General features: G+C 41.4%; 3 protein-coding genes across 11 annotated transcripts in view; 1 reads left to right on the top strand and 2 right to left on the bottom strand.

Annotated features, from left to right (window-relative positions):
* The window catches only part of LOC139578925 (protein NLRC3-like), a 30,620-nt gene extending 17,610 nt beyond the window's left edge, over nucleotides 1-13,010 (top strand). Inside the window, exons 2-9 of one of the 6 annotated variants that reach the window (XM_071407057.1) lie at nucleotides 1,956-2,270; nucleotides 2,381-2,662; nucleotides 2,778-2,894; nucleotides 3,375-3,445; nucleotides 4,433-4,606; nucleotides 4,749-6,077; nucleotides 9,119-9,302; nucleotides 9,570-13,010. In XM_071407057.1, the coding sequence (XP_071263158.1) occupies nucleotides 9,224-9,302; nucleotides 9,570-11,428 (1,938 nt within the window). In that variant the 5' untranslated portion in view covers nucleotides 1,956-2,270; nucleotides 2,381-2,662; nucleotides 2,778-2,894; ... (2 more) ...; nucleotides 4,749-6,077; nucleotides 9,119-9,223 and the 3' untranslated portion in view covers nucleotides 11,429-13,010. Of the gene's footprint in view, nucleotides 1-1,955; nucleotides 2,271-2,380; nucleotides 2,663-2,777; nucleotides 2,899-3,374; nucleotides 3,446-4,432; nucleotides 6,078-9,118; nucleotides 9,303-9,569 lie in introns of all 6 variants that reach the window. The other 5 variants (XM_071407058.1, XM_071407060.1, XM_071407055.1 and 2 more) reach the window with 5 other exon arrangements.
* LOC139578928 (ecto-ADP-ribosyltransferase 4-like) lies at nucleotides 11,682-13,488 on the bottom strand. 2 transcript variants are annotated; one of them, XM_071407062.1, is made up of 3 exons: nucleotides 13,258-13,488; nucleotides 13,025-13,117; nucleotides 11,682-12,493 (listed from the first exon to the last, which is right to left on the bottom strand). In XM_071407062.1, the coding sequence occupies exons 2-3, from the start codon at nucleotides 13,088-13,090 to the stop codon at nucleotides 11,738-11,740; spliced, it is 822 nt and encodes a 273-aa protein (XP_071263163.1). In that variant the 5' UTR covers nucleotides 13,091-13,117; nucleotides 13,258-13,488; the 3' UTR covers nucleotides 11,682-11,737. The 2 variants fall into 2 exon arrangements, with proteins under 2 accessions (XP_071263163.1, XP_071263164.1); XM_071407063.1 differs by having other exon boundaries at nucleotides 11,682-12,490; nucleotides 13,258-13,441.
* Nucleotides 13,489-18,648: 5,160 nt separating this feature from the next.
* Nucleotides 18,649-22,486, bottom strand: LOC139578929 (CD209 antigen-like protein C). Of its 3 annotated transcripts, XM_071407066.1 has the most exons (7): nucleotides 22,381-22,486; nucleotides 22,143-22,249; nucleotides 20,387-20,494; nucleotides 20,147-20,263; nucleotides 19,871-20,010; nucleotides 19,621-19,736; nucleotides 18,649-19,510 (listed from the first exon to the last, which is right to left on the bottom strand). In XM_071407066.1, exons 2-7 carry the CDS (start codon nucleotides 22,162-22,164, stop codon nucleotides 19,348-19,350), a joined length of 666 nt encoding a protein of 221 aa, XP_071263167.1. In that variant the 5' UTR covers nucleotides 22,165-22,249; nucleotides 22,381-22,486; the 3' UTR covers nucleotides 18,649-19,347. The 3 variants fall into 3 exon arrangements, with proteins under 3 accessions (XP_071263167.1, XP_071263165.1, XP_071263168.1); XM_071407064.1 differs by lacking the exon at nucleotides 22,381-22,486 and having other exon boundaries at nucleotides 22,143-22,362; XM_071407067.1 differs by lacking the exon at nucleotides 22,381-22,486 and having other exon boundaries at nucleotides 21,036-22,337.
* Between the last annotated feature and the right edge of the window lie 2,024 nt (nucleotides 22,487-24,510).

Below are 24,510 nucleotides of genomic sequence, written 5' to 3'. Positions count from 1 at the left end.
ACCCCCATCTACGAAAAAATTTGCAGCACGCCCACCCCCAAACTACTTCCTGTGGCTATGCCTAAAACCTTCAAATCTTTTGCAGTTAGCACTTTTTAAATTAGGAAAATAAAAAATGTGTATAATTGACAGTGGTGTAAAGTACTTAAGTAAAAATATTTTAAAGTACTACTTCAGAAGTTTTTGGGGTATCTGTACTTTACTTTACTAATTAAATGTTTGACAGCTTTTAGTTTTACTCCACTACATTCCTAAAGAAAATAATATACTTTTTACTCCATACATTTTCCCTGACACCCAAAAGTACACATTACATTTTCAATGCTTAGCAGGACAAAAAAAACAACGAATTCATACACTTATCAAGAGAACATGACTGGTCATCCGTACTGCCTCTGATCTGGCAAACTCACTAAATATAAATGCATTGTTTGTAAATTATGTCTGAGTGTTGGAGTGTGCCACAGGCTATCCGTAAATAACAAAAACAAGAAAATCGTGTGGTCTGGTTTGTTTAAAATAAGGAATTTGAAATTATTTATACTTTTACTTTTGATACTTAAGTATAATTTAGCAATTACATTTACTTTTGATACTTAAGTAGATTTAAAACCAAATACTTTTACACTTATACTCAAGTAGTATTTTACTTTTTATTAAGGTATCTTTATTTTTATTTAAGTATGACAATTGGATACTTTTCCCACCTCTGATTATTGATATACATTACTTCTGTCTAGATAATTACATTTGAGTAATTTAGCAGAGACTTTCTACAGGCTACAGCTGCTTATAATCAGAATATTTTTGCAGTGTCCATATGTACAGAATTCCTGTCTCTTTCCTACTGCTAGTAGGACAAACATCATGCCCCTGATCCCTGTTTCTGTGTTGTCAACACAAAACCTTGTTTCATCAAATAACACATACTGTAGGCTAACGCCTATATTAGTCATCTAGTCATTAGTCATCATGCTGCAATGTTCCTCTGACCCTGAAATTCAAAGGATACAATCTAGGCAGTTTAAGAGGCTGTAGTGGAAAGTGATGTTACTTGGTAATGAAATATCTCTGTAAAGTCATGTGCTTTTTCAGTGATATCCTTGACTTTTATTTTGGCAAAAAAAACAACAGTCAATTGGGGAAGAACTTCCCTCACTCAGTGAATGCATTTCCATGTGAACTTAATTTCAGACAAAATATACAAATACTAGTCCTAACAATTATTTCCTAACCCCAACCATCACATTAGGCCTGTAAATATCTAAGGACTGGGATGGGGCCTCGTGAGTGGCGCAGTGGTCTAAGGCACTGCATCGCAGTTGCTAGCTGTGCCACTAGAGGTCCGGGCTCTGTCGCAGCCAGCCGCGACCATGTCGTCCGGGTTAGGGTAGGGTTTGGCCGGCAGGGTTGTCCTTGTCCCATCGCGTTCTACTGACTCCTGTGGCAGGCCGGGCGCATGCACGCTGCCGCAATCGCCAGGTGTACGTGTTTCCTCCAACACATTGGTGTGGCTGGATTCCGGGTTAAGCAGGCCTTATGTCAAGAAGCAGTGTGGCTTGGTTGAGTTTCGGAGGACGCACGGCTCTCGACCTTCGCCTCTCCTGAGTCCGTATCGGATTTGCAGCGATGAGACAAGACACTAACTACCAATTGAATACCACAAAATTGGGGAGAAAAAGGGGAGAACGTTTTTTTCCTTTAAATAAGTAAATAAAGGACTGGGGTATGCTTCAAGTCAGTAGTGTCATTCCAGACGACTACATTGCAGACGTGCAGCAAAAATTAACTAATGATTGAATGTCATTGTCATCTTCAGTGTCATTGTCATCTTCAGTGCAGTCTGATATCAGATGGATGCAGTTACTGACATGTTAAACACTTATCCAGGTATTGTGAGATTTAGTGTGCAACTGCAGTCATTGTGTTGATATTGAGTCTCTCTCTTTCCACAGTACTCTGTGCTTCCCAGAAAACAGTCCAGTCTGAGACTCAGCAGGTGAAAGGCATCGTAGGACAGTCTTTCTCTTTTCCAGAGAGGGTGATCAAGTCTGGCAATTTACTTTATGGAGAACTTGGCAGTATTGCAAATGTGTACCCTGGTAAAGAAGGCAAAATCACCCTTGAGAAGAGATTTGAAAACCGCCTCCACTTGAACAATGTTACAAGATACTTCACTCTGTCAGACCTTCAGATAGACGATGCTGGGCTTTATACTGTTGAGAATACAGACGAAGGGAAAAAAACAAAAATTCAGCTCACTGTATACAGTAAGTGTTTGTGTGTGTGTGTGTGTGTGTATCTGTGTGTGTGTGTGTGCTGTATATTACAAATATTATATTAGGTTCCAATTCCAATTTATTCATATTTTTTCTTCCAGATGTTGTTTCCAAACCTCAGGTGACAGAGTGTGACAGCAGCTCCTGTAGTGTGGGGTGTTCTGTGGACAACGAAAAAGAGGTGACCTTGACCTTGTACAGAGGAGAGGAAATACTAAACCAGACCAGCAGTCCTGACCTCACCACTGATCTATCTCTCCGTTTGGAGGTAGAGGGAAAGAACTACTACTCCACCTACAGCTGTGTGGCTGCTAACCCTGTCAGCAAGGAGACAGTTCATGTCCCAAAATGTTGCAGTGAAGATGGTCGTCCTAATGATGCAGGTAAGACACATTTTGAATTAAATCCATCCAGAAAATAACAATTACCAAGTGAAAGTGAAGTGTAGTTCATTCAAAACATATTTTACAAAAATAATTTCATTGTGTTTTATTTCAGACAGTGGTGAGAGGACTCGGGGTATGCTTATTTTTCCTGTAATCTGCGTTTTGGTTGCCTCAGGGCTGGTTGGACTTGCAATCTATCTAAAGAAGAGGGGAAATGTACACTCACAAGGCAGGTATTTATCTTTTAGAGGTGTGAGGGCACTCCCCAAAGTCAAAGCATGCTTAGCCTTTTTTTTATATTTTGTTTTACAATCAAGGGTAGTGTTTTGGAAAATGTGGGAAATGTTTGCTTGAACACAGGATGCAGGTCAAATAAAGGGTCCTATCTTCCACACATCCTCTGCTGTTCTCAAACAGTGTCATTATCCAAGACAAGTTCTCTAAATGTTGAAAAAGCAGAAGGCAAACACACACACACAGACACACACAAACGCTCTCTCTCTCTCTCTCTCTCTGATAATGATCACTTGAATAGCTTGGCTTATCTGACACCAACATGACTGCAACCACAGAGACCAGTACTCATAGTAACAAATTAGTCCTGAGTGTTTACAGCTGCTGTCCAGGGGGCTGAGCGTCTGTATGTCTCTGTCAGTTATTCACACCTCACTTTAGGCCCATATTTACTTTCCTTTATTTGTTTTCACAGATTCATCCGAAAGAGTGCAAGTTGACATTGATTATGCATCGATAACTCCTAAAAAACGAACAGATAATCAGGTTAGTAAAAATCAGGTTAGCTTTAGCAGCCCTCATGGCTACAACTGTAGGCTTTAGCTCTGTGCCAGTGAGTTAATGTGGTCTTGAGTTTCACAGACCACCTGAGTTTGATACCCGGCCTGATGTCACTGCAACCAGTTTTGCCCATATGATATGGTTGGGTTGCACAATGAGAAGCCACACAGCACATACCAGAGTGCCAGGTCTAGGTCCAAGAGGCTTCTAAACAGCTTCTACCCCCAAGCCATGAGACTTATGAACAGCTAATCAAATGGCTACCCAGACTATTTTCATTGCTCCCCACACACACTTTTACGCTGCTGCTACTCTTTGTTTATTATCTATGCATAGTCACTTTAACTCTACCGACATGTACATATTACCTCAATTACCTCGACTAACCGGTGCCCCCGCACATTGACTCTGTACTGGTAGCCCCTGTATATAGCCTCTGTATATAGCTTCGCTGTATATAGCTTCGCTATTGTTATTTTACTGCTGCTCTTTAATTATTTGTTACTTACATTTTTTACTTATCAATTTTTTACTCAACACTTATTTTTCTTAAAACGCCATTGTTGGTTAAGTGCTTGTAAGTAAGTATTTCACTGTTGTATTCGGTGCATGTGACAAATACAATTTGATTTGATTAGTAATGCCTTCGATCTTCATGTAGTCTTTTACAGTATTTGCAAAGTCTGTGGACTTTTAAAGTCAGGCTTTGTGATTCCTTCCACTAGCTTCAGGAAAGGTTCTAGATGTGTTGTGTTGACTTGAGTTCCCTACTGCAGAACAATGAGAGTAGACAAGCGAGTGTCAGGAGTGTCCTGTTTCCTTCCTTCCTCTGGCACAACGTTTATAATAAAGAAGCATAAAATCCTCTTTTATTTTTGTTGTTTTCCCACCCCTTTTATCTCCCCTCTCTCTGCCCCTTCTTCCCCTGTCCCTCTCTGTCCTTCCTTACCCTACTTCCCTCTCCCTGCCTAGGAGGAGCGAACAGAGATACCAGAATTGGAGTCGTGTAGACAACCCTAACCTGACATCAGTTTATGATACACTCCTGTTACATCGCATGGCTGCCAGCAGGGATGTTGACACAGCATGAAGGAGAAAAACGGGAAGTAAATGGGAGGCTGAAATGATAACTGACATCTTGTAGAGGTTGGTATATCATAAAGAGGACGTTGAAACAAAATTAAAGTGCAAAAATATTCACCCAGAAAACCTTTTAGAGGCACAGTTGTTAATGGAGAAAAATCCCCTGGAACTTTTGCACTGTTATAATTTCAGGCTTTCTTTGTAGGTCATTCTTATTCTGTCAAATAGGGGCCTCGATGACATCCACTGATACGGACCAATTCAATAACTATGCTTTGAGTTGTTAGCAGGATCAGGATAATCCGTCTTTTTAAATGCCTTTTGTCACATATCCCAATGTATAAGTTAAAACAAATGGAACATATATTTTAATGCAATTCACTAGTGTGTTTGCTATGCTACTGCTGTGCCAAAGCTTATTTTCAGTATTGACTGTTTTGTTGTTTAAAGGAAGGTTCCTCCCCTGTATCTTTTTATAGCTGGTCATTGTTTAGCTTGCCGGTGGATAGCAGCTGTGTACATAACATAAAAAGAGCAGGTCTTTGAGATAAAGCCACCTACTCCTTAGAAGCAATGGCTGTTAGGCTCCTTTAGAAACAAAAGGTCCATAGATACATGTTTTCCTTTCACCATGTATGTTGTATTGAAAAAATCTTTCTGAGGGGCAGATCTTGATTTGCCATTTAATCTTGAGTGACATTTTCCTCTTCTTATCGCTTTTCGCAAACGGTAGGTCTGGGCTAAATTGTAGCTCTTAATTAGCTTGTTTTGTTTAAAAACAATTATGACTGTAAACAGTGAATTACTAACTTTTTATTTAAAAATCCTATAAAATTTCCAGCTTTGTTTCGAGATAACGTTGGCCTTTTCTTCCAGTCCTTTACCTCCATCTAGTGGTTGAATGTTTTTATATTTCAGGATACTGTATACTGTACGTAATTGCCAGTGTTTCGCTCTGAGACAGTGTACTGTAAATTGTGTAAGTGTATCTTAAATCATGTGCAACCAAAATGTTCTCGAACAACCTTTCTGTGCTTTAGACTGTAGTCACGCCTTTTTGTGCCAATGTGCCATTATTATAACATTATTGTGAGTAAAAATTAAAACATTTGTCAAATATTTGGTAGCAAAACATGAGAGCCCCATTTATCATTCTATGTATTTATGTTATGTTCATTTTAATATTGTAATATTACTCTATTATTGTGTTTGTATTATTTATATGTTGTGGTAGAGTGTAATAATATGTTGTTATGTACTGTTTTATTTTGTATGTAATTGCGTAATCGTAATTGGATCCCAGGAAGAGTATTTAATAGGGACCTGGAATAAATACAAATAGAAACGTTATGTAATTTAACACGAAACTCAGATTGCGCAATATTGTAATTTGTTAAACTCCAATGTTTCGTTACAGGAAATAAGTAGCCTTCCTACAGTGGTTCCTCCTTAAAAAATTTGAGTTTACACCGCGGGATTTAGAGCTATATAAAACACACATTCGTTTTCAGTCTGTAGCAGCATGGACAACGTGGTGAGTACCTTTACACTTTTAATTTGATTCCTGATCTATAGCATAACTCCACGAAGTTACGTTTTGAACTGAAATCATGGAAGTGGGGTACGGAAGCAATCTTTCCCAATTGAAAGCAGTTAATCCATGCGTGAATTCAAGCAATAACGACACTGGATTATAAACTCCCGTTATAACTGATTATAGCTCCCGTCTGCCCACTCTAAATTGATGAAAACGCGTTTTGGTGATGAAATGTAACTTCCTTATGTTATAATATACATTTGACCGAGTCAAATATGATTATTCATGTTCTGAGTCGTTCAGTGGGGTCTTTATCTGACATATCATTAACATTATACAAAGAAAAATTGGGTTTCGTAACTTCATGCATCCGATAATAAACACCGAACTCTGTTGACAGAGCGGTGGTGCTTTCTCGCAGTAACTTTTGAGGGTTTACATGTGTTGGTCCTCTGCAAAATTGATTGTGAGAAATCTTCGAAAAAGAACTGGAATTTTTGTATGAAAAACGTACAGTATATTAAAATATGAAAATACTACATGGCATGCTTTATGTCCTCCAGATTCGAAAAGAAAAATGATGAGGTCAACAGTGAGCTTGTCAATTAGCCTAAAACTCTCACAGCATCCAGCCTAGCTGACACAATGCTATTTTCCCGATTTTTTTTACCACTTTCATTCTCTGGCCTCCATTGATTTAGTCACCCTAATTTTGGCTATCCCTAAGGGTAAACACTTTTGAACGGATTATGATTGAGACATGGGTTTGGACCATTGGTTTTCTTAGAGGAGTGTCTACACAATTAACATACTATTTTACCCATTGGTCAAAATATGTGTTTTTGATTGGAAACCCTAATGACATGTATTCATGTAATAGTCCACTCCATTACACTCAAAGGTGATTTAAACTTCAACCAGTGAATGCTAGCGATGGCTAGCTATGCTAGCTATTCTACCAGTCTCTCTTAGAGTGTTAGCAAGCTAATAGCACACCCTGCATTCACATTTATTTTTAAGGGATTTATTTATTTTTAGGTTGATAACGATATTACCAAAGTATGTTGTATCATGAGAAAACAGTCATGGTATTTCATTTTCGAGAATGAACAAGATTTAACAAGGCAACCTTGGGGCTAATTTGACTGTGCGCAACGTAGTAGAGAGGTATGGCTGCTGTGAAACGTTATTCCATGAGGAACTAACAGAGGCCCGGACGTTGGTGACGTCACCACGTTTTTTTAAACAAAACCATTGACTTTAATCATTTGGTAAAAAGTCTTTCCTCCGTGACCCGAAAAACCGATAAGTGGTCAAGGAGAGTCTCTAGCCTACTAGAACGGAACACGGTCCTCCCCTCCTTGATATCCTCCTTTTGGCGAGGATGGACAAGAGAATCCTACCAGTTCTCTGAAGAGTTTTGAAATCTGCCACACCCCATTTGAATCAGCAGTTGTTTTCTTGAAGGAGAAAACCATGAAAACATTTAAAAACTATATGCTACTTATCCTTTTATGTATAAAATGAACATCTAGCTAGATTAATTTGTATTACATTCAAGCGTATTCTCGTCCACTTTCATTTGAGAAAAGCCCCCCTTGTGTTTAAGCTAGAGAAGTTACTTTTTCACGAAATCGTCTGTCTACTCTGAATGGTTTGAGTTAAAAACGACCCCCCAAGTCTTAGAGTCAGGTTTACAATGAAACAGGTGCAAACAAGGTCATGGCATTTATCTGATCCTCTGTTGTATCTCAGGTTTGTACTATTAGCTGTGAATCAGGGTTGGGCTCAATTCAGTCACTAAGTGGTGTAGAATTTGAGTTGGAATAGCAGGAAGTAGAATTTAATTGATTGCAATTGAAGATTGTCTATTATATTGACAAGATTGTCAAATGACCACTTGTCAACAATGGAAATAGATGTCCTCAAACATGGAAGGCAGGTGGGAACATTCTATCCAGTGAAAGGGCAGATACATGTGTGAACAACAGGCCATAGAGACAGATAGAGGACTCATTGAAATATTTTAACTTTTTATTTAACCTTTATTTAACTAGGCAAGTCAGTTAAGAACAAATTCTTATTAACAATGACGGCCTATCCCGGCCAAACCCGGACGACGCTGAGCCAATTGTACGCCACCCTATGAAACTCCCAACCACGGCCTGATGTGATACAGCCTGGAATCAAACCAGGGCCTGTAGTAACGCCTCTTGCACTGAGATGCAGTGCCTTAGACTGCTGCGCCACTCGGGAGCATCTTTGTATCTGTGCCATTATAGCATCTGTAACAGCATGGGCAGCACCATTAATGCTATCTCTATTTTAAAGTAGTCTGTTTCCTTCTTCTTCATTGGCTGATTGCTCCCTTCTCATAGGAATCCTCACCCAGTTGACTACTTTAAAGTGGTTGAAGCCCTCAATGGCAATGTCCATGCTAAAACAGGTTATATCTATGATGAGTCCTCTATCTATCTCTATGACAACAGGCACAACTCAGTTAAAGTAATTTTTTTCAAAGTTGCCGAAATGCCACGTGTGTCCACTTATGTGCATTCATAACAACCTAACCATTACAACATTTCTGTTCAATCAAATAAGTCTCACGTAGCAAATTAGCAATAACGTTTTTTGTTGACTAAATTCGACACCCTCATTGACCTCAATACAAAATATTCTCACTTTGTGGACAGAATATAGAATAGAAGAGGCATTTTTTATTTCACCGAGTTCAATTCTATTTCCTTTAATTCAATTCCATATCCTGTTTACTACTTCGATTGGAATTCAATTAAAATTCAATCATTTAATTGGAATTTATCAGACATTCTCAATTCAATTCTGAATTGAGCCCAACCCTGTTTCCTATGGAAGATTGACAGTGTCATTTAAAACAACTGATATTCCCATTAGGGTCAGCATTCTCTGATGTGACCCTCCAACCATCTTTGAGGTACCATTTGAAAGTTAACATTTCTATTGTGTTCTCATTTTAGTACATTTAACAGCCAAAACATGACTCCCACCCTTTATTCAAGAGCATGCTGAATTGAGCCCAACCCTGCTGTGAATTTCTTCCGGGAGGAAATCACAAGTGTATCCCAGACCAACCCCACGGATTGTGACGTCAGCCTCAGACTGCGATGGAGGATTCTGGCCAACAGGGGGTGACCTTGCCACACACCGAGGGAGAACGTATAGCTCATACTCAGAGGAGCAAGTGTAAGTAATTTATCTCTTCATGATTTTAATTTGCCTGGAATTATATACTGAATCTACTTCCTATTGACATTTCTTCTGTAGCTCATCTCACTGTGCACACAACATTTAGAGCTAAGTTCACTGGAGACAATAATATATTTAGTTTCATTCAGAATGTTTCTCTCTTGTAGGCATGCAGAAAATACTTGTACACCTGCAAAAATTCCTAAACAATCTAATCTGAATTCCCTGTGTCTCTCTATCTCTCACTGTGTGTGTGTGTCCCAGCAGTAGGAGGAGTCAGAGAGAAGCTCCAATCAGAGCTGAGAGGGAGATACGTGTCATTGTGTGATGGAACCCCAGCAGGACAAGAGGTGCGGAGTCACTGCCTCACACACTCCTATGTGGAACTCCTCATCACCGAGGGCAACGTCCAATGGCACAACGATAGGCATGCTGCCACGCGACCCGTAAGGCCACCATCAGATATGCCCACTGCTAATGAGGAAGTAACGATCAAGCTTGACGATATCTTCAAACCGCCGCTATCTCCGGATCGGCCTCAAGTAAAAACCGTCCTGACGAAGGGACCCGCAGGCTCAGGGAAGACAGCGAGTGTCCAGAAGTTTGTTTTGAACTGGGTCGAGGACAGAGCCAATCAGGAAGTCGACTTCTTGTTTGTCTTTCCCTTCAGTGAACTCAATTGGCTGATAGACCGGAGCTTCAGTCTGAGTGGCCTCATCAGCCACTTCCACTTGTCCATGACGTCGGAGAGTGAGAACCCCGGTCTGGATCTGAGTCGGTCTAAGGTGGTCTTCATCTTGGACGGTTTGGACCAATTCAACCTTCCCCTGGACTTTGAAAGCATATCAGTAGAGTCTGACATCAATAAGGAGATGCCTTTGCCCATCCTCCTAGCGAACCTCATCTGGTGTCAGCTGCTTCTTCCCTCTGCCTACGTCTGGGTGATCACCAGGCCTGCGGCTGCCAGTTTCATCCCCATCGACTTCCTCCCCCATCAACAGTGCTTGACAGAGATACGGGGCTTCGACGACACCCAGAAGAGGGAGTTCTTTAGAAAGAGGTTTGGCAATCAGAGTCTGGTGCACAAAGCTATCGCCCTAGTCATGAAAGCTATTGCCCTAGAGTCATCACGGAACCTCTGCGTCCTGTGCCAAACACCGTTGTGCTGTGAGATGTTGGCGACCATTTTAGAAAACACTGAGGCGGGAGAGTGTGTCGAGATAGACACTCTGACGCAACTATACACTCACTTTTTGCTTGTTCGGATTGGTTTGAAGAACAATCGAAATGGTGAACACTCAGAATCAATCAGAGAGGTTATTCGTAAGCTTGGGAAGCTGGCTTTTCTACAACAGGAAAGAGGAAGCCTCATATTCAGCGAGAGCGATGTGAAGGAATGCGGAATCGACGTCTCTAAAAGTTCCACATTCCACAGGTTGTGTAGGCCGCTCATCGCAGGGTGTGAGATGTACCTGGAGGAAATGTACCGCTTTGCATACACAGGCATTCAAGACTACCTAGCTGCCCTGCACGTGTTTCTCACCTACACAAATAAAAGGAGAAACCTACTACTCCAACCTACTACACTCTTTGATCGATTGAAAGGGACGTTCAGGAGAGCAACCCTTTTAGACCTCCACAGATGCACCGTGGACAGGGTTTTACGGAATACGCACGGAACTTATGACCTCTTCCTCTGCTTCCTCCTTGGCCTCTCAACAACACCCAACCAGACTCTCTTAGATCTAGCATGTCTAGGGAAAGGTTTAAAGGTCACAGGCTCCAAGGGGATTACAGAGATCACGGCGGAATACATCAAGCAGGCGATCAAGGCTGAGCCTTACCCTCAGACCACACTGGCGCTTTTCCGCGGTCTGCGGGAGCTAGGGGACGCCTCGCTGGGCAGGGAGGTCCGACGCTACCTGGCCTCCGAGTCCCGGTGGGGGTTCCTGCTGGAGCCCGACCAATGCTGGGAGCTGGCGGACATGCTTTGGGCAGGCGGGGAGATGGAGAGGGAAGTGTTTAGGGAGATGGAACGTTTGAGTTGGATGCGCCGAATGAGCATGTGGGGCTTTTGGAGGATGCAGACTGTACTGGGGGACAGACATTGGCAGGTCTACTAGAAAGACATCATTGCTGTATGAATGGTCTACTAGGGAGACATCACCACGGACTGTACTGCCACATCTACTAAATTGCCACTGCATGAGACTGTTGAGGAATTTCAAGTTTAGAGAGGTGTATAGGTACATTAGGAAGGTAGGTTTGAGTGTTTTTTTGTAGAGAGAAAAAGTGATGATTGCGATCCATGTTTATGGATCTGAGTAGTGGGTAGTAGTGTCTACTGAAAAATCTTAAAATCAATCAATCAATCGATTCTTCAAACAAACAAACTTTATTTGCTTAGAGCTTTGTACAAGCTAACTTGCCGATCACATGGCAGAAGTCATAGCGCAGTTGAGATTGGTCATAGTGCCAATAGACTCCAGGTAGAAGTGCCACGTCAGAGCACCTCCCCATTTGTTAGGTACCTTCTTTACCGCCACCACCCTGAACAGCTCATAGGGTGGCACCAGCACATTGAGGCCTGAAGAGGAGCGGCAGTGGCGCGAATGCGAGCGGGGCAGCAGGTGCCCGTGGCACGTCCGGATGGTCAGGTCAAACCTGGAGCTGTACCGCCGCGTGGACGCCAGGACAAAGTGCCCGGTGCGCACCTGATCCCCCACCTCGCCTCGCAAGTTGTCCCCGCGCCCGCTGTCAGCATACACCAGCAGGCAGCCCTTCCCATCCTGCTCCGCCTCTGCCTCCTCCCGCCCTATCAGGAGCCGCAGGGCGTCGGTCAGCAGGAAGTGGAGGGACTTGAACAGGAAGTACCGGCGGTAAACATTGGCGTCGGGGCCCAGAGATCTAGCTTCCACGTCGAAGATCAAAGGGAAGGTGCGGTTGTATGCGTTTGTGTAGAGGGTCAACGCTGTGACATGGAGGTCGGTGAGGTTCGCCACCGTCACATTGCAGCGTTCAGCTTGTGACCAGGCGGTGGAGAAAGAAGGGCTGGCCTGGCGTTCCCTGGTCAGCAGGTCGCCCGCGGTGATGTTCCCCATCATCTCTTCCCTGCACGTCGGGTAGCGGTCGTCCACCGAGCTCAGTTCCATGTTCAACCGCTCCTCATCACACCGACACTGGCACTGCTGAGGAGAGCTATACAGCATTACAATCATTCTGGCAATGCAGAGGACAGCTATACAGCATTACAATCATTCTGGCACTACTGAGGACAGCTATACAGTGTTAGAATCATTCTGGCACTGCAGAGGACAGCTATACAGCATTACAATCATTCTGGCACTACTGAGGACAGCTATACAGTGTTAGAATCATTCTGGCACGGCTGAGGACAGCTGTTCACTGTTAGCATATATACTGTATATGGCTACATATATAAATATAAAGCTCTGGCTTCCTGTAAATTGTGTCACCAATATATTCAAATAATATGTACAACTGGGGTGACAGGTAGCCTAGTGGTTAGAGCGTTTAGCCAGTAACCGAAAGGTTGCTAGATCAAATCCCTGAGCTGACAAGGTAAAACTCTGTCGTTCTGCCCCTGAACAAGGCAGTTAACCGACTGTTCCTAGGCCGTCATTGTAAATAAGAATTTGTTCTTAACTGATTTGTCAAGTTAAATAAAGAATAAATAAAATAAAACTGGGGTCACCCACCTCTGCACTGTTGACTGTAGTGAGCATTGTTGTCAAGAGCAACAGGACTCCTGCCGAGTATTTCATAATAATGCAGGTTGACAGCAAAACAACCTGTTGATAGAATGTTGAAAAATAATCTCTAATTTCCTAATACTGGTATTTTTACAATGAAACGACATGACTGATGAATCTTGGTCAGTCAGTCGTAACTGCTGGTGTGTGTGTGTGTGTCAGCAAGTGTCTGTCCTTACCGGATCTCTGTCCTCTCTTTGTCCAGTCCCAGATAGTTTTAGCTGACACTTTAGGTCTATCCTGTTAAGCAGTTCTGTTTTTAACCCACATGAATTCAGATGAAGGAAAGGGAACTATTGAGATTAAACTACTGTTTGACCCAGCGTGCACTGACCCTCAACGCCCACACATGAATTGGCCAATATCACCCACACTCATTCTCTCCCAATCCTTGGGAGTTGGTTTCCCAAAGGCCGGAAGAAAATATAGTGTACATGCCATAACTTTTGAAATCGTGGGTGTGTTTTATGTGGTGGCAGACTTACAAATACGTATATGCAACCCCCCCCCCCCCCCAAAAAAAAAATTTTGCATGAGCTAATTAACAATAAATGCGTTTATTTTCAGAATGCTGGATGCAATAATGCTCGAACGCAAGAGAAAGCCACCAGCGTTGCGTACGTGTACAATCCACGTCTCAGTTGTCTCAAGACTTAAAAATCCTTCTTTAACTTGTCTCCTCCACTTCATCTACACTGATTGAAGTGGATTTAACAGGTGACATCAATAAGGGATCATAGCTTTCACCCGGATTCACCTGGTCAATCTGTGTCATGGAAAGACCAGGTGTTCATGTTTTGTACACTCAGTGTACGTGTGTAATATTATCACATCTGACATTAACTTAATTACTGTTTAAAGATTTGCATTTAACTTGTTGATACTACATTAGCTATAATATTTTAAAAAATGCACTACTAATTGCCATTCTATTATATCAATGAAACCATAATTAAATGTACTGATGTCAATTATTATGTTATTATTCAAATTAGATTTTAGTCATGAATCTAGGCTAGAGCTATTGCTAACTCTAAAGGATATCACATTCTGTTTGTATAGTGAAAGGATGTTATCGTACATTATGACACATTCACTGTGCTCTCGCATACCCATTGATTAGTTTATGAGCAGGGCTTGTCACTCCATGACTGAATAGATCCAAAGTAGGGTGAATTATTGAAACTGTTAAATACCACACAATCCTCACTACCCAGATGAATATCTGGCTGTCCTTGTCTCCAGAACCTACGAACCAACAAGTTAAGAGGAAGATTATATTAAGTCTTTAGCATTTAGTACAAGATCCAAGTATCTACACGATCCATTTGTATTTTGCTCACTGTGTTGTAATTGCAGTTGTTCCGTCCACCCATTTCCAGGTGCCTTCCTTCATTAACTCAGTCAGACCAATCCAGAACATCAGATTGTTAGCCAATTTATTCCACAAACACCTGGGGAAAACATAGTTCATAGGTTTATTATCTCTGCCTGTCTGTCTGTATGTCTCCCTCTCTTTCACCTGTTTGTCTCTACTGTTTATGATCACAAGGTCCGCTCCTCTCTTTATACATCCTGCTCTGACTCCCAAGTTTTCTTCTCTTTAAAGAGGTAATAACAGCTAGACTTGAATCTCCTCCAACCGACAGGACAGCATCCTGCAGAAGGAAAGCATATCGGTCAATACAGTCATATGACTTCAATATATCATAATACTCTTTTCACATCAACACAAATTCACACGTATTTGCACAATGTACATACTCACCCAGTTCTTCTGAGATATTTCTTTCCTAGCTCTGCCATTGTCCTTTGTAACTGGTGTTTCCCTTCAGCCAAGGTGTTAAAACGTGCCTGTAACTGGTCTCTGTCATTATTCAAGGCGTTGAAAGAAGTCTCCAGCCGGTCTCTCTCCTTAGTCAGGTTTTCGTAACTAGTTCTTCCTTCTCTGAAGTATGGTTGGCCGTTAGAAGAGAAAGACTTCTGGACAGTTGATTGTTTGTCATCGTCATCTGTGATGGAACAGAGAACAAATTGATCATTTTATGTTTTTTTACACACACACAAACACCCTACCACCTGTGATTGTTGAATACTCACAGTGTACAGAGAGACATATATATATATATTTTTTTCACCTTTATTCAACCAGGTAGGCCAGTTGAGAACAAGTTCTCATTTACATCTGCGACCTGGCCAAGATAAAGCAAAGCAGTGCGACACAAACAACAACACAGAGTTACACATGGAATAAACAAACATACAGTCAATAACACAATAGAAAAGTCTATATACAGTGTGTGCAAATGAGGTAAGATAAGGGAGGTAATAGGCCATAGTGGCGAAATAATTACAATTTAGCAATTAAACACTGGAGTGATAGATGTGCAGAAGATGAATGTGCAAGTAGATACTGGGGTGCAAAGGAGCAAAAAATAAATAACAGTATGGGGATGAGGTAGTTGGATGGGCTATTTACTGATGGGCTATTTACAGGTGCAGTGAGCTGTGAGCTGCTCTGACAGCTGGTGCTTAAAGTTAGAGAGGGATATATGAGTCTCCAGTTTCAGTGATTTTTGCAATTCGTTCCAGTCATTGGCTGCAGAGAACTGGAAGGAAAGGCGGCCAAAGTAGGATTTGGCTTTGGAGGTGACCAGTGAAATATACCTGCTGGAGCACGTGCTACGGGTGGGTGTTGTTATGGTGACCAGTGAGCTGAGATAAGGCGGGGCTTTACCGAGCAAAGACTTATAGATCACCTGGAGCCAGTGGGTATGAAGAGAGGGCCAGCCAACGAGAGCATACAGGTCGCAGTGGTGGGTAGTATATGGGGCTTTGGTGACAAAACGGATGGCACTGTGATAGACTGCATCTAATTTGCTGAGTAGAGGTTTGGAGGCTATTCTGTAAATGACATCGCCGAAGTCAAGGATCGGTAGGATAGTCAGTTTTACGAGGGTATGTTTGGCAGCATGAGTGAAGGATGCTTTGTTGCGAAATAAGAAGCTGATTCTAGATTTAATTTGGGATTGGAGATGCTTAATGTGAGTCTGGAATGAGAGTTTACCTAGGTATTTGTAGTTGTCCACATATTCTAAGTCAGAACCGTCCAGAGTAGTGATGCTGGACGGGCGGGCAAGTGCGGGCAGCGATCTTGTTTTTTTTTTGTTGGTTTTTTAAAGTTTTTTTTATCCCCTTTTCTCCCCCCCTTTTTTGTGGTATCCAATCGCTAGTAATTACTATCTTGTCTCATCGCTACAACTCCCGTACGGGCTCGGGAGAGACGAAGGTCGAAAGCCATGCGTCCTCCGAAGCACAACCCAACCAAGCCGCACTGCTTCTTAACACAGCGCGCCTCCAACCCGGAAGCCAGCCGCACCAATGTGTCGGAGGAAACACCGTGTACCTGGCCCCCTTGGTTAGCGGCACTGCGCCCGGCCCGCCACAGGAGTCGCTGGAGCGCGATGAGACAAGGATATCCCTACCGGCCAAACCCTCCCTAACCCGGACGACGCTAGCCCAATTGTGCGTCGCCCCATGGACCTCCCGGTCGCGGCCGGCTGCGACAGAGCCTGGGCGCGAACCCAGAGACTCTGGTGGCGCAGTTAGCACTGCGATGCTGCATTTAGTTTTACTTGCATTTAAGAGCAGTTGGAGGCCACGGAAGGAGATTTGTATGGCATTGAAGCTCATCTGTAGGTTAGTTAACACAGTGTCCAAAGAAGGGCCAGAGGTATACAGAATGGTGTCGTCTGCGTAGAGGTGGATCAGAGAATCACCAGCAGCAAGAGCGACATCATTGATATATACAAAGAAAAGAGTCAGCCCGAGAATTGAACCCTGTGGCACCTCCATAGAGACTGCCAGAGGTCCGGACAACAGGCCCTCCGATTTGACACACTGAACTCTGTCTGAGAAATAGTTGGTGAACCAGGCGAGGCAGTCATTTGAGAAACCAAGGCTGTTGAGTCTGCCGATAAGAATGTGGTCTTGTGACTGCGGTCAGCAAGAGAACACACAGCAGTCCCAGAGAAACTGATGCCAGTCTGTAAGGCTGACAGTTCTGATTCCCAAGTTTCAGTCCTGCAGGTGTAGAGAAACAAATATAATATACACCTGACTTAGTCCTACTGTATCTATCTTAGTCTTTCCAGCTGACCAGTTTCTCCCTCATAAACCAATGCTGTTCTGATACCAAGAGGAACTGATGCTGTGGTCTTCAACCACACACAGACAGACAGTAACAGCAATTCTGTCCTCCTCTACTACCATTTCCATGAAATAATTTGGTTCCAATTCAAAAGGAATTTGTTTTGTGTGAAATGTGTCATTACTACATAGAAAGACAACATATGATGATTTTGAACATGATTCTGATTGATTTATTGATTTATAAAACATGGCAGCGTTTGCAGCGTTTCATACATACTTATTACAGGTGATAATATTATACATGCCTTTAGTATTAGCAGTGTGTTAGTGTTAGCAATATGTCTCCTCCATGTCCCCTCCATATGTAGTACATCTTTCATTTGAGTACACAGATATTTCCATTTATATCCAACAGCAATGTGTTTCACTTTCTCAGTGCAATGTGTTGATAAAATATCCCTATGTCCTCCATCGCAGTTTTTTTATAATGTCTGATCTATTTAGGTTGTCTGTTTTGCATAGAATATTTCCATGATTAGATGTTCACCTGCCCGGGGACTACAGACGGAAAATAGGTCTTAGCTAAATCTGGTGTGACTCATCATTTCTCAGTATCTCTCAGATGTATGTTTTTGTCCTGCAAAGTAAACTTAATAAATAAAGATCTGTTTAAGAATCTGTTAACACACTTGCTTGTTCCAGCCTGTGGACTCTGGTGTAAAGTCTCATAACCAGCAGCCAGATCATCACAGCCTTTCACACTGATCTCCTCTACATTGGCATAGACGTCCTCGTCTTTCTCCATATCTCAATGATGACAACTGGTGTATAATGTATACTGTGTAACTCTGTGGTCTCTATCTCTCTCTCCCTCTTTGTCTTCTGTCTCACTGATGCTCTGAGAATGAATTCAGTCCACAGTCCCAATTGAAATTAGGTGAAAAACGTGTGTATGCACTCTATGTATGAGAGAGAGAGGTTTCTTTTCCCCAATATTCATGTAAATAAACATAATTGTATTTTGTTTAATTGAGGTGAGTAAAATACTGGACAATTTGTAGATTTTATTCAGAATAGCCACACAAATGGAGGGGCTCAAGCCTGGGATCCGTAGGGAAAATGGTCAAGAATGGTCAGTGGCTAGGTCGCTGGCCTGAATCAACACCTACACCTGTACAGTACAGTGTGCACACACTCTCCTCCAATCCCATGAGTAGATTATCCCACAGTTACCAGAGGAATTGAATTGGTCCCATGTTTGCATTGCTAAAGCACAAAGCTCTGTTTCACTTCATTATAGTTATTGATAGAATAAGTCATTTGATTAAGTGACATTATTATATTAAACATCTTGACTCTGAGTGCGTGTTATTATGACAACACAACACAGATTTCTAAAAAAGCATATGAACAAAGGTCAAATGATTAATACTTTTATTGTCAGTTTGCACGATACAATAAATGAAAAGATGGCTGATCTCTTAGCTTCTAAAATGTTTATTTGTCAAATCATTCCATCTGACAAAGACATTATCAGTTTAAAGCAGCTGTCTTGTTGTATGGATAGATTATGACTGAACCTACATGTTGCATCAGCTTCCAATTTAGTTGCATTCTCATATTACAACACAATCAATTCTCTTAAGCAATCTGAAGTAATTCTAGCTACTACTGTAATGTTCTGCGCTTTGACCTTCTATATGCCTTTCTAGTCAGTAGAGGGCGCACGTTAGTCATAGTTAACTGTAATGTTTTGTCAAGATTCATTTTAATTGTCTCTACAATTTGTGCTACTAATGAAATGCAGGAGAAATTAACCTTTATGTCGAAAAATAAATCTAAACGCTTTTGCAAATTCAAAAGGGAGTTCAGATTATCTGAAACATATGCCAAAACAGCCGATTTGAAGAATTAACGTCTGACGTAGATTCAAAGTTAGCTTTCGTTAATTTTAATCGTTAGCTAATTAGCGGGACTTTTTTTTTTTACATGTGTTATGGGTCATCTGTTTTCCTGCCAGGACTTGTCAGCATGAATTTGTAGGAGATGCTTAGTTTTGTAACAATGGAATTCAGATATTCTCCTGTGGGCAGATGCCATCGCGATGTGTAGGCCTATTAGGACGACACGTTAGGTGTGTAGTTGCATACCCAATGGGTAAGCAATGAGCAAGGCTGGTCATTCCATGATTGTATAATTCCCAGGTTATCGCTGAAGCTGTTGAAGACTGCACAGTTCTCACCCTCCTGGGCATTATTTGGCTCTCCTTTTCTCCAGAACCTAAGAACCAACCAGTTCAGTTAACAGTCAACCCAGGAAGAATAACAAGTGATTATTGGTTACTCTGCCTGCTCCATTGTAATTGACATGTTACTCTGCATTTCACTCACTGTGTTGTGGTTGGTGTTGGTGTTGTTCCATCTACCCATTTCCAGATCCCTTCCTTCTCTGAGTCAGTCAGACCAATCCAGAAATGCATTTTTTCCCCCAATGTGTTTAGAAAATGCTGCATACAAGAAAAGCAGTAAATGTAGTCTCTCTTTTTCTCTCGCTCTTGCTCTCTCTCTATCTCTCGCTCTCTCTCTCTTTCTCTCTCGCTCTCTATCTCTCTCGCTCTCTCTCATGTACCCACGTACACACCTGTTCCTCTCTGCTGTTTATGATCAACAGGTCTGCTCCTCTCTCTCTGCAGTCTTGTCTGCTCTCACTCCAAGTTTTACTGTTATTAGAGAAGTAATAACAGCTACATCTGAGTCTCCTCCAACCATCAGGACAGGGTCCTATAGAAAGAGGATGAATACAGCTAATTCAGCTATACAGACCAGTTATTATATACTATAATTATATAATACAGAACAATTGCTATTGATCATTATATCATCCCCTACATTCACATTCTTACAACATCATACTTACCAAGCTCGGATATCTTCTTCTCCTGCTCTGAAACTGTTCTCTGCAGCTGGAATTTCTCCTCAGTCAGGTTGTTGTATGAAGTCTGGAGTCTGGACAGTGCGTAATACTGTTCATCATCTGTGATTGAAAAGAGAAGAGAGCACACACCAACAATATTTTTTTGGCTCACTCGTTCTTGCACACACATTTGCAAACACACACATAAATACACATTCAGGTACATGTGAGTTGAACACTCACAGTGCACAGAGAGGCTTATGACTGTAATCAGTAAGACAACACACAGCAGGCCCAGAGAAACTGTAGCCATCCTCCAAGGCTGAGATTTCTGATTCACATGCTTCAGTCCTGCAGATGTAGAGAAACAAGTGGTTACATACACCTCACAAACCAATGCTGTTATACCAAGAGGAACTGAGTCTTGTGGTCTTCAACCAGAAATCAAATGTATTTCTGTCCTCCTTTACTATCACTTCCATCCAAATTATATATAAACATTTTAAAAAATAATGCTTGAAACAAGTCCCTCTAAAAATTAGGAACCTTTCCACGAATTGCCTCACTGTTTCTCATTAATGATGATAATAAACCTCTTTATATTGATGCTGTAACCAGAGAACTTCTTTAAAGCTGCTTTGATCCTTAGGCCCACTGAACACATCTGCTATTTTTGCTGATCCCCAGCTGAATGGAGATGATCTTGTTACATAACACGGGGGACCATTTATCATAATGATTTAAATGACTATTTGGCCCATGTGGAGAATATTCTGAGGTGTCGGGATCTGGGACTTTCATCCTCACTCGGATGTATTTAAATACCTTTAGTTTGCAGTGTACTCATATCAAAACGTACTTCTCAGTCATTATTGTCTGTAAACACACTTACTTGTTCCAGCCTGTGGACTCTGGTGTAAAGTCTCATAACCTGCAGCCAGATCATTACAGTCTTTCACACTGATCTCCTCAACATTGGCATAGATGTCCTCTTCTATCTCCATATCTCAATGATGATGATAACTGGTACTGTGTGTATAGTCTCTGTTGCTCTGTCTCTGTCTTTCTATGCTGTCTGTCTCATCGATGCTCTGAATGTCCTTACAGTCCAAATTGCAATGAGGTGAAATAAATGTGTATACACTCTATGTTTGTGTGTGTGTGTGTGTGTATTTGTGAGAGACAGAGAGACAGAGAGAGAGATAGGTGGGGGTGGGGGCTCTGTTCCCCAACACCCATATAAAGATACACAACAATATTCAATGGGGAATAAAATACCATAACAGTTGTATTTTCTCTTTGCTTTAAAACAATTTATAATATGTATCACATGGACAGAGAAATTATGCCTGCAATGTACAATACAATTCAAACATTTCTGTTCTGTTAGCTTTCAAAATATGTCTTTAATGTTATCCACAAATTGAACACATTGAAGCATGGCACTTGCCTTGTTCACAGTTCACTGTTAGATGTTTAGATTAGATTTGACCCTGCATGTCAATTCACTACATTAGCTTTCAGGTTAGAGTTTCACATTCATAATACTATGGTTCTTCAAAAGCAATTCTATATTATATAAATTATTATATAAATTAAATCATTACAAATCATAACTAATGTTGTAATAGATTTAAATTACACTTCAACAATAATCAAAAAATGTGATAATACAATTGCTAACTCAAAAGGGAATTCAGATATTATTCTCCTGTTGTGGATGGATTTGTTATGTTATGACACTTTAGGTCTGCTCTCACATACCCATTGGGTACTCACTGAACAAGGCTGGTCATTCCATGACTGAATAATTTCCCAGTCCCAAGACAGATCAATAAACCTGTTGAATACCACACAATCCTCCTCCCCATCAGCGTTATTTTGCTCTCATCTGCTCCAGAACCTAAGAAGCACTTCAGCAGAACATGATATCAACATGATATTAATTTAAGAAACAATACGCTTCAAAAATAAACGACAAGAAGTAAATATTACTCACGTTGTTGTTGATGTTGTTCCATCCACCCATTTCCAGAACCCTTCCATCTCTGAGTCAGTCAGACCAATCCAGAAATTTACATATTTTCCCAGTTTGTTTAGAAACACCTGAAAATAACATAGTTGGTATGTTTAGTCTGTCTGTCTGTCTGTGTGTCTGTCTGTGTGTCTCTCTCTCTCTCTGTTTCTCTCTCTCAGTAGTTATTTCCCCCTTTGTTTATGCTCCTCCGCTCTCTCACCTGTTCCTCTCTGCTGTTTATGATCACCAGGTCTGCTCCTCCCCTTATACAGTCGGCTCTGCTCTCAGTCCAAGTTTTACTCTCTGTTGAAAGGTAATAACAGCTACAGTACCAGTCAAAAGTTTGGACACACCTACTCATTCCGGGGTTTTTCTTTATTTTTACTATTTTCTACATTGTAGAATAATGGTGAAGACATCACAACTATGAAATAACACATTTGGAATCATATAGTAACCAAAAAAGTGTTAAACAAATCAAAATAAATGTTATATTTTAGTTTCTTCAAAGTAGCCATCCTTTGCCTTGATGGCAGCTTTGCACACTGCTTGAGCTCCTGTTCCTCTTATAGAATATTTGCTCAAAAGTATTGTGGAGCTCCTGCACCACAGTATCAGCACCCAAAATGAGTACCGTTACCGATTTCAGTCTAAGTCAAGCACTGCACATACATACACTCACAGACAGACACGTTAAAGTTAGTACCTTATTTATGGTGACTACTTTCTGAAGATGTGGTGACTAGTCTGCGACTGTGACAGACAGTCGCAGACTATTCACATGACTGATTGTTGCCTAAGTAAGAGGTGAGAGGGAGGGACTGCCATGCAAGTGTTCTTCAGGCTGAGGAAACCAAACTCAAACATTGTCATAAGAACTCTGCTGGGGACTATGTGTGTTTTCATGTCTGCATTAGCTTTACTGTAGATTACTGTGAGTGCACAGTAATGTTTTATGTAACTTTGAAGGCAAGATTAAAATGTAGGTCAATGGACCTTGCACCTAGTCACGCATAATAATAAATCGCATGCATATGCATGCGGTATGATAATAAAACAATGAAAGCCGAATGACTTGATCTAAAGTGCAGAAGTATGAAAAATAATATTGTTACAATGGGAATAAAGGAGGATGAAAATGAAAACTATCAGTCAAAGGAGGAAAAAGTCGTCAATGAAACGTCAACTCAAGATGACGGACGAACAGGTGGAAACAAATTATTTACAAAAAGCTCACTGTTTCGGTGGCTGAGCAGAGGGAAGGCCCTGTCTGATTGTAGCTATGCTGACCCACTACAAAATGAAAATGGTCTTGTTACAACAAGGTAGGGAATTGAAGAACACCCTATTCTCTATTAATGAACAATTTCCTCATGAAATAGTGCCCTGTAGCCCACTTTCAAAAGGCTCCAAGCAGAGAAGCAGATTTTAAAAAATATATATATTTAACCTTTATTTAACCAGATAGGCCAGTTGAGAACATTAACATTTACAAGTGTGACCTGGCCAAGATAAAGCACACCAGTGTGACACAAACAATAACACAGAGTTATACATGGAATAAACAAACATACAGTCAATAACACAATAGTGGGGAAAAATATATGTACAGTGTGTGCAAATGAGGTAAGATTAGGGAGGTAAGGCAATAAATAGGCCTTAGTGACGAAGTAATTACAATTTAGCAATTAAACACTGGAGTGATAGATGTGCAGAAGAGGAATGTGCAAGTAGAGATACTGGGGTGCAAAGGGGGAAGAAAAAAATATATGGGGATGAGGTAGTTGGATGGGCTATTTACAGATGGGCTATGTACAGGTGCAGTGATCTGTGAGCTGCTCTGACAGCTGATGCTTAAAGTTGGTAAGGGAGATATGAGTCTCCAGCTTCAGTGATTTTTGCAATTCGTTCCAGTCATTGGCAGTAGAGAACTGGAAGGAAAGGGAGGAATTGGCATTGGGGGTGCCCAGTGAAATATACCTGCTGGAGCACGTGCTACGGGTGGATGCTGTTATGGTGAACAGTGAGCTGAAATAAGGCGGGCTTTACCTAGCAAAGACTTATACATGACCTGGAGCCAGTGGGTTTGGCGGTGAATATGTTGGGTGGACCAGCCAACGAGAGCATACAGGTCGCAGTGGTGGGTAGTATATGGGGCTTTGGTGAAAAAACGGATGGCACTGTGATAGACTGCATCCAATTTGCTGAGTAGAGTGTTGGAGGATATTTTATAAATGACATCACCGAAGTCAAGGATCAGTAGCATAGTCAGTTTTAAGAGGGTATGTTTGGCAGCATGAGTGAAGGATGCTTTGTTGCGAAATAGGAAGCTGATTCTAGATTTAATTTT

This window comes from Salvelinus alpinus, chromosome 6 (genome assembly GCF_045679555.1).
Source record: "Salvelinus alpinus chromosome 6, SLU_Salpinus.1, whole genome shotgun sequence".
Taxonomy (NCBI): domain Eukaryota; kingdom Metazoa; phylum Chordata; class Actinopteri; order Salmoniformes; family Salmonidae; genus Salvelinus; species Salvelinus alpinus.
The sequence above is the reverse complement of the archived record's forward strand: the minus strand, read 5'-3'. Positions and strand labels throughout refer to the sequence as shown.

Coding starts and splice junctions, on each gene's coding strand:
- LOC139578928 (XM_071407062.1), bottom strand. CDS start 13,090: ATGAAATACTCGGCAGGAGTCCTGTTGCTCTTGACAACAATGCTCACT. Junction 12,494..13,024: donor CTACAGTCAACAGTGCAGAG/GTGGGTGACCCC, acceptor AGCTCTCCTCAG/CAGTGCCAGTGTCGGTGTGA.
- LOC139578929 (XM_071407067.1), bottom strand. CDS start 21,147: ATGGAGATAGAAGAGGACATCTATGCCAATGTTGAGGAGATCAGTGTG. Junction 20,495..21,035: donor GAGTCCACAGGCTGGAACAA/GTAAGTGTGTTT, acceptor CTACATCTGCAG/GACTGAAGCATGTGAATCAG. Junction 19,511..19,620: donor CCAACACCAACCACAACACA/GTGAGTGAAATG, acceptor GTTGGTTCTTAG/GTTCTGGAGAAAAGGAGAGC.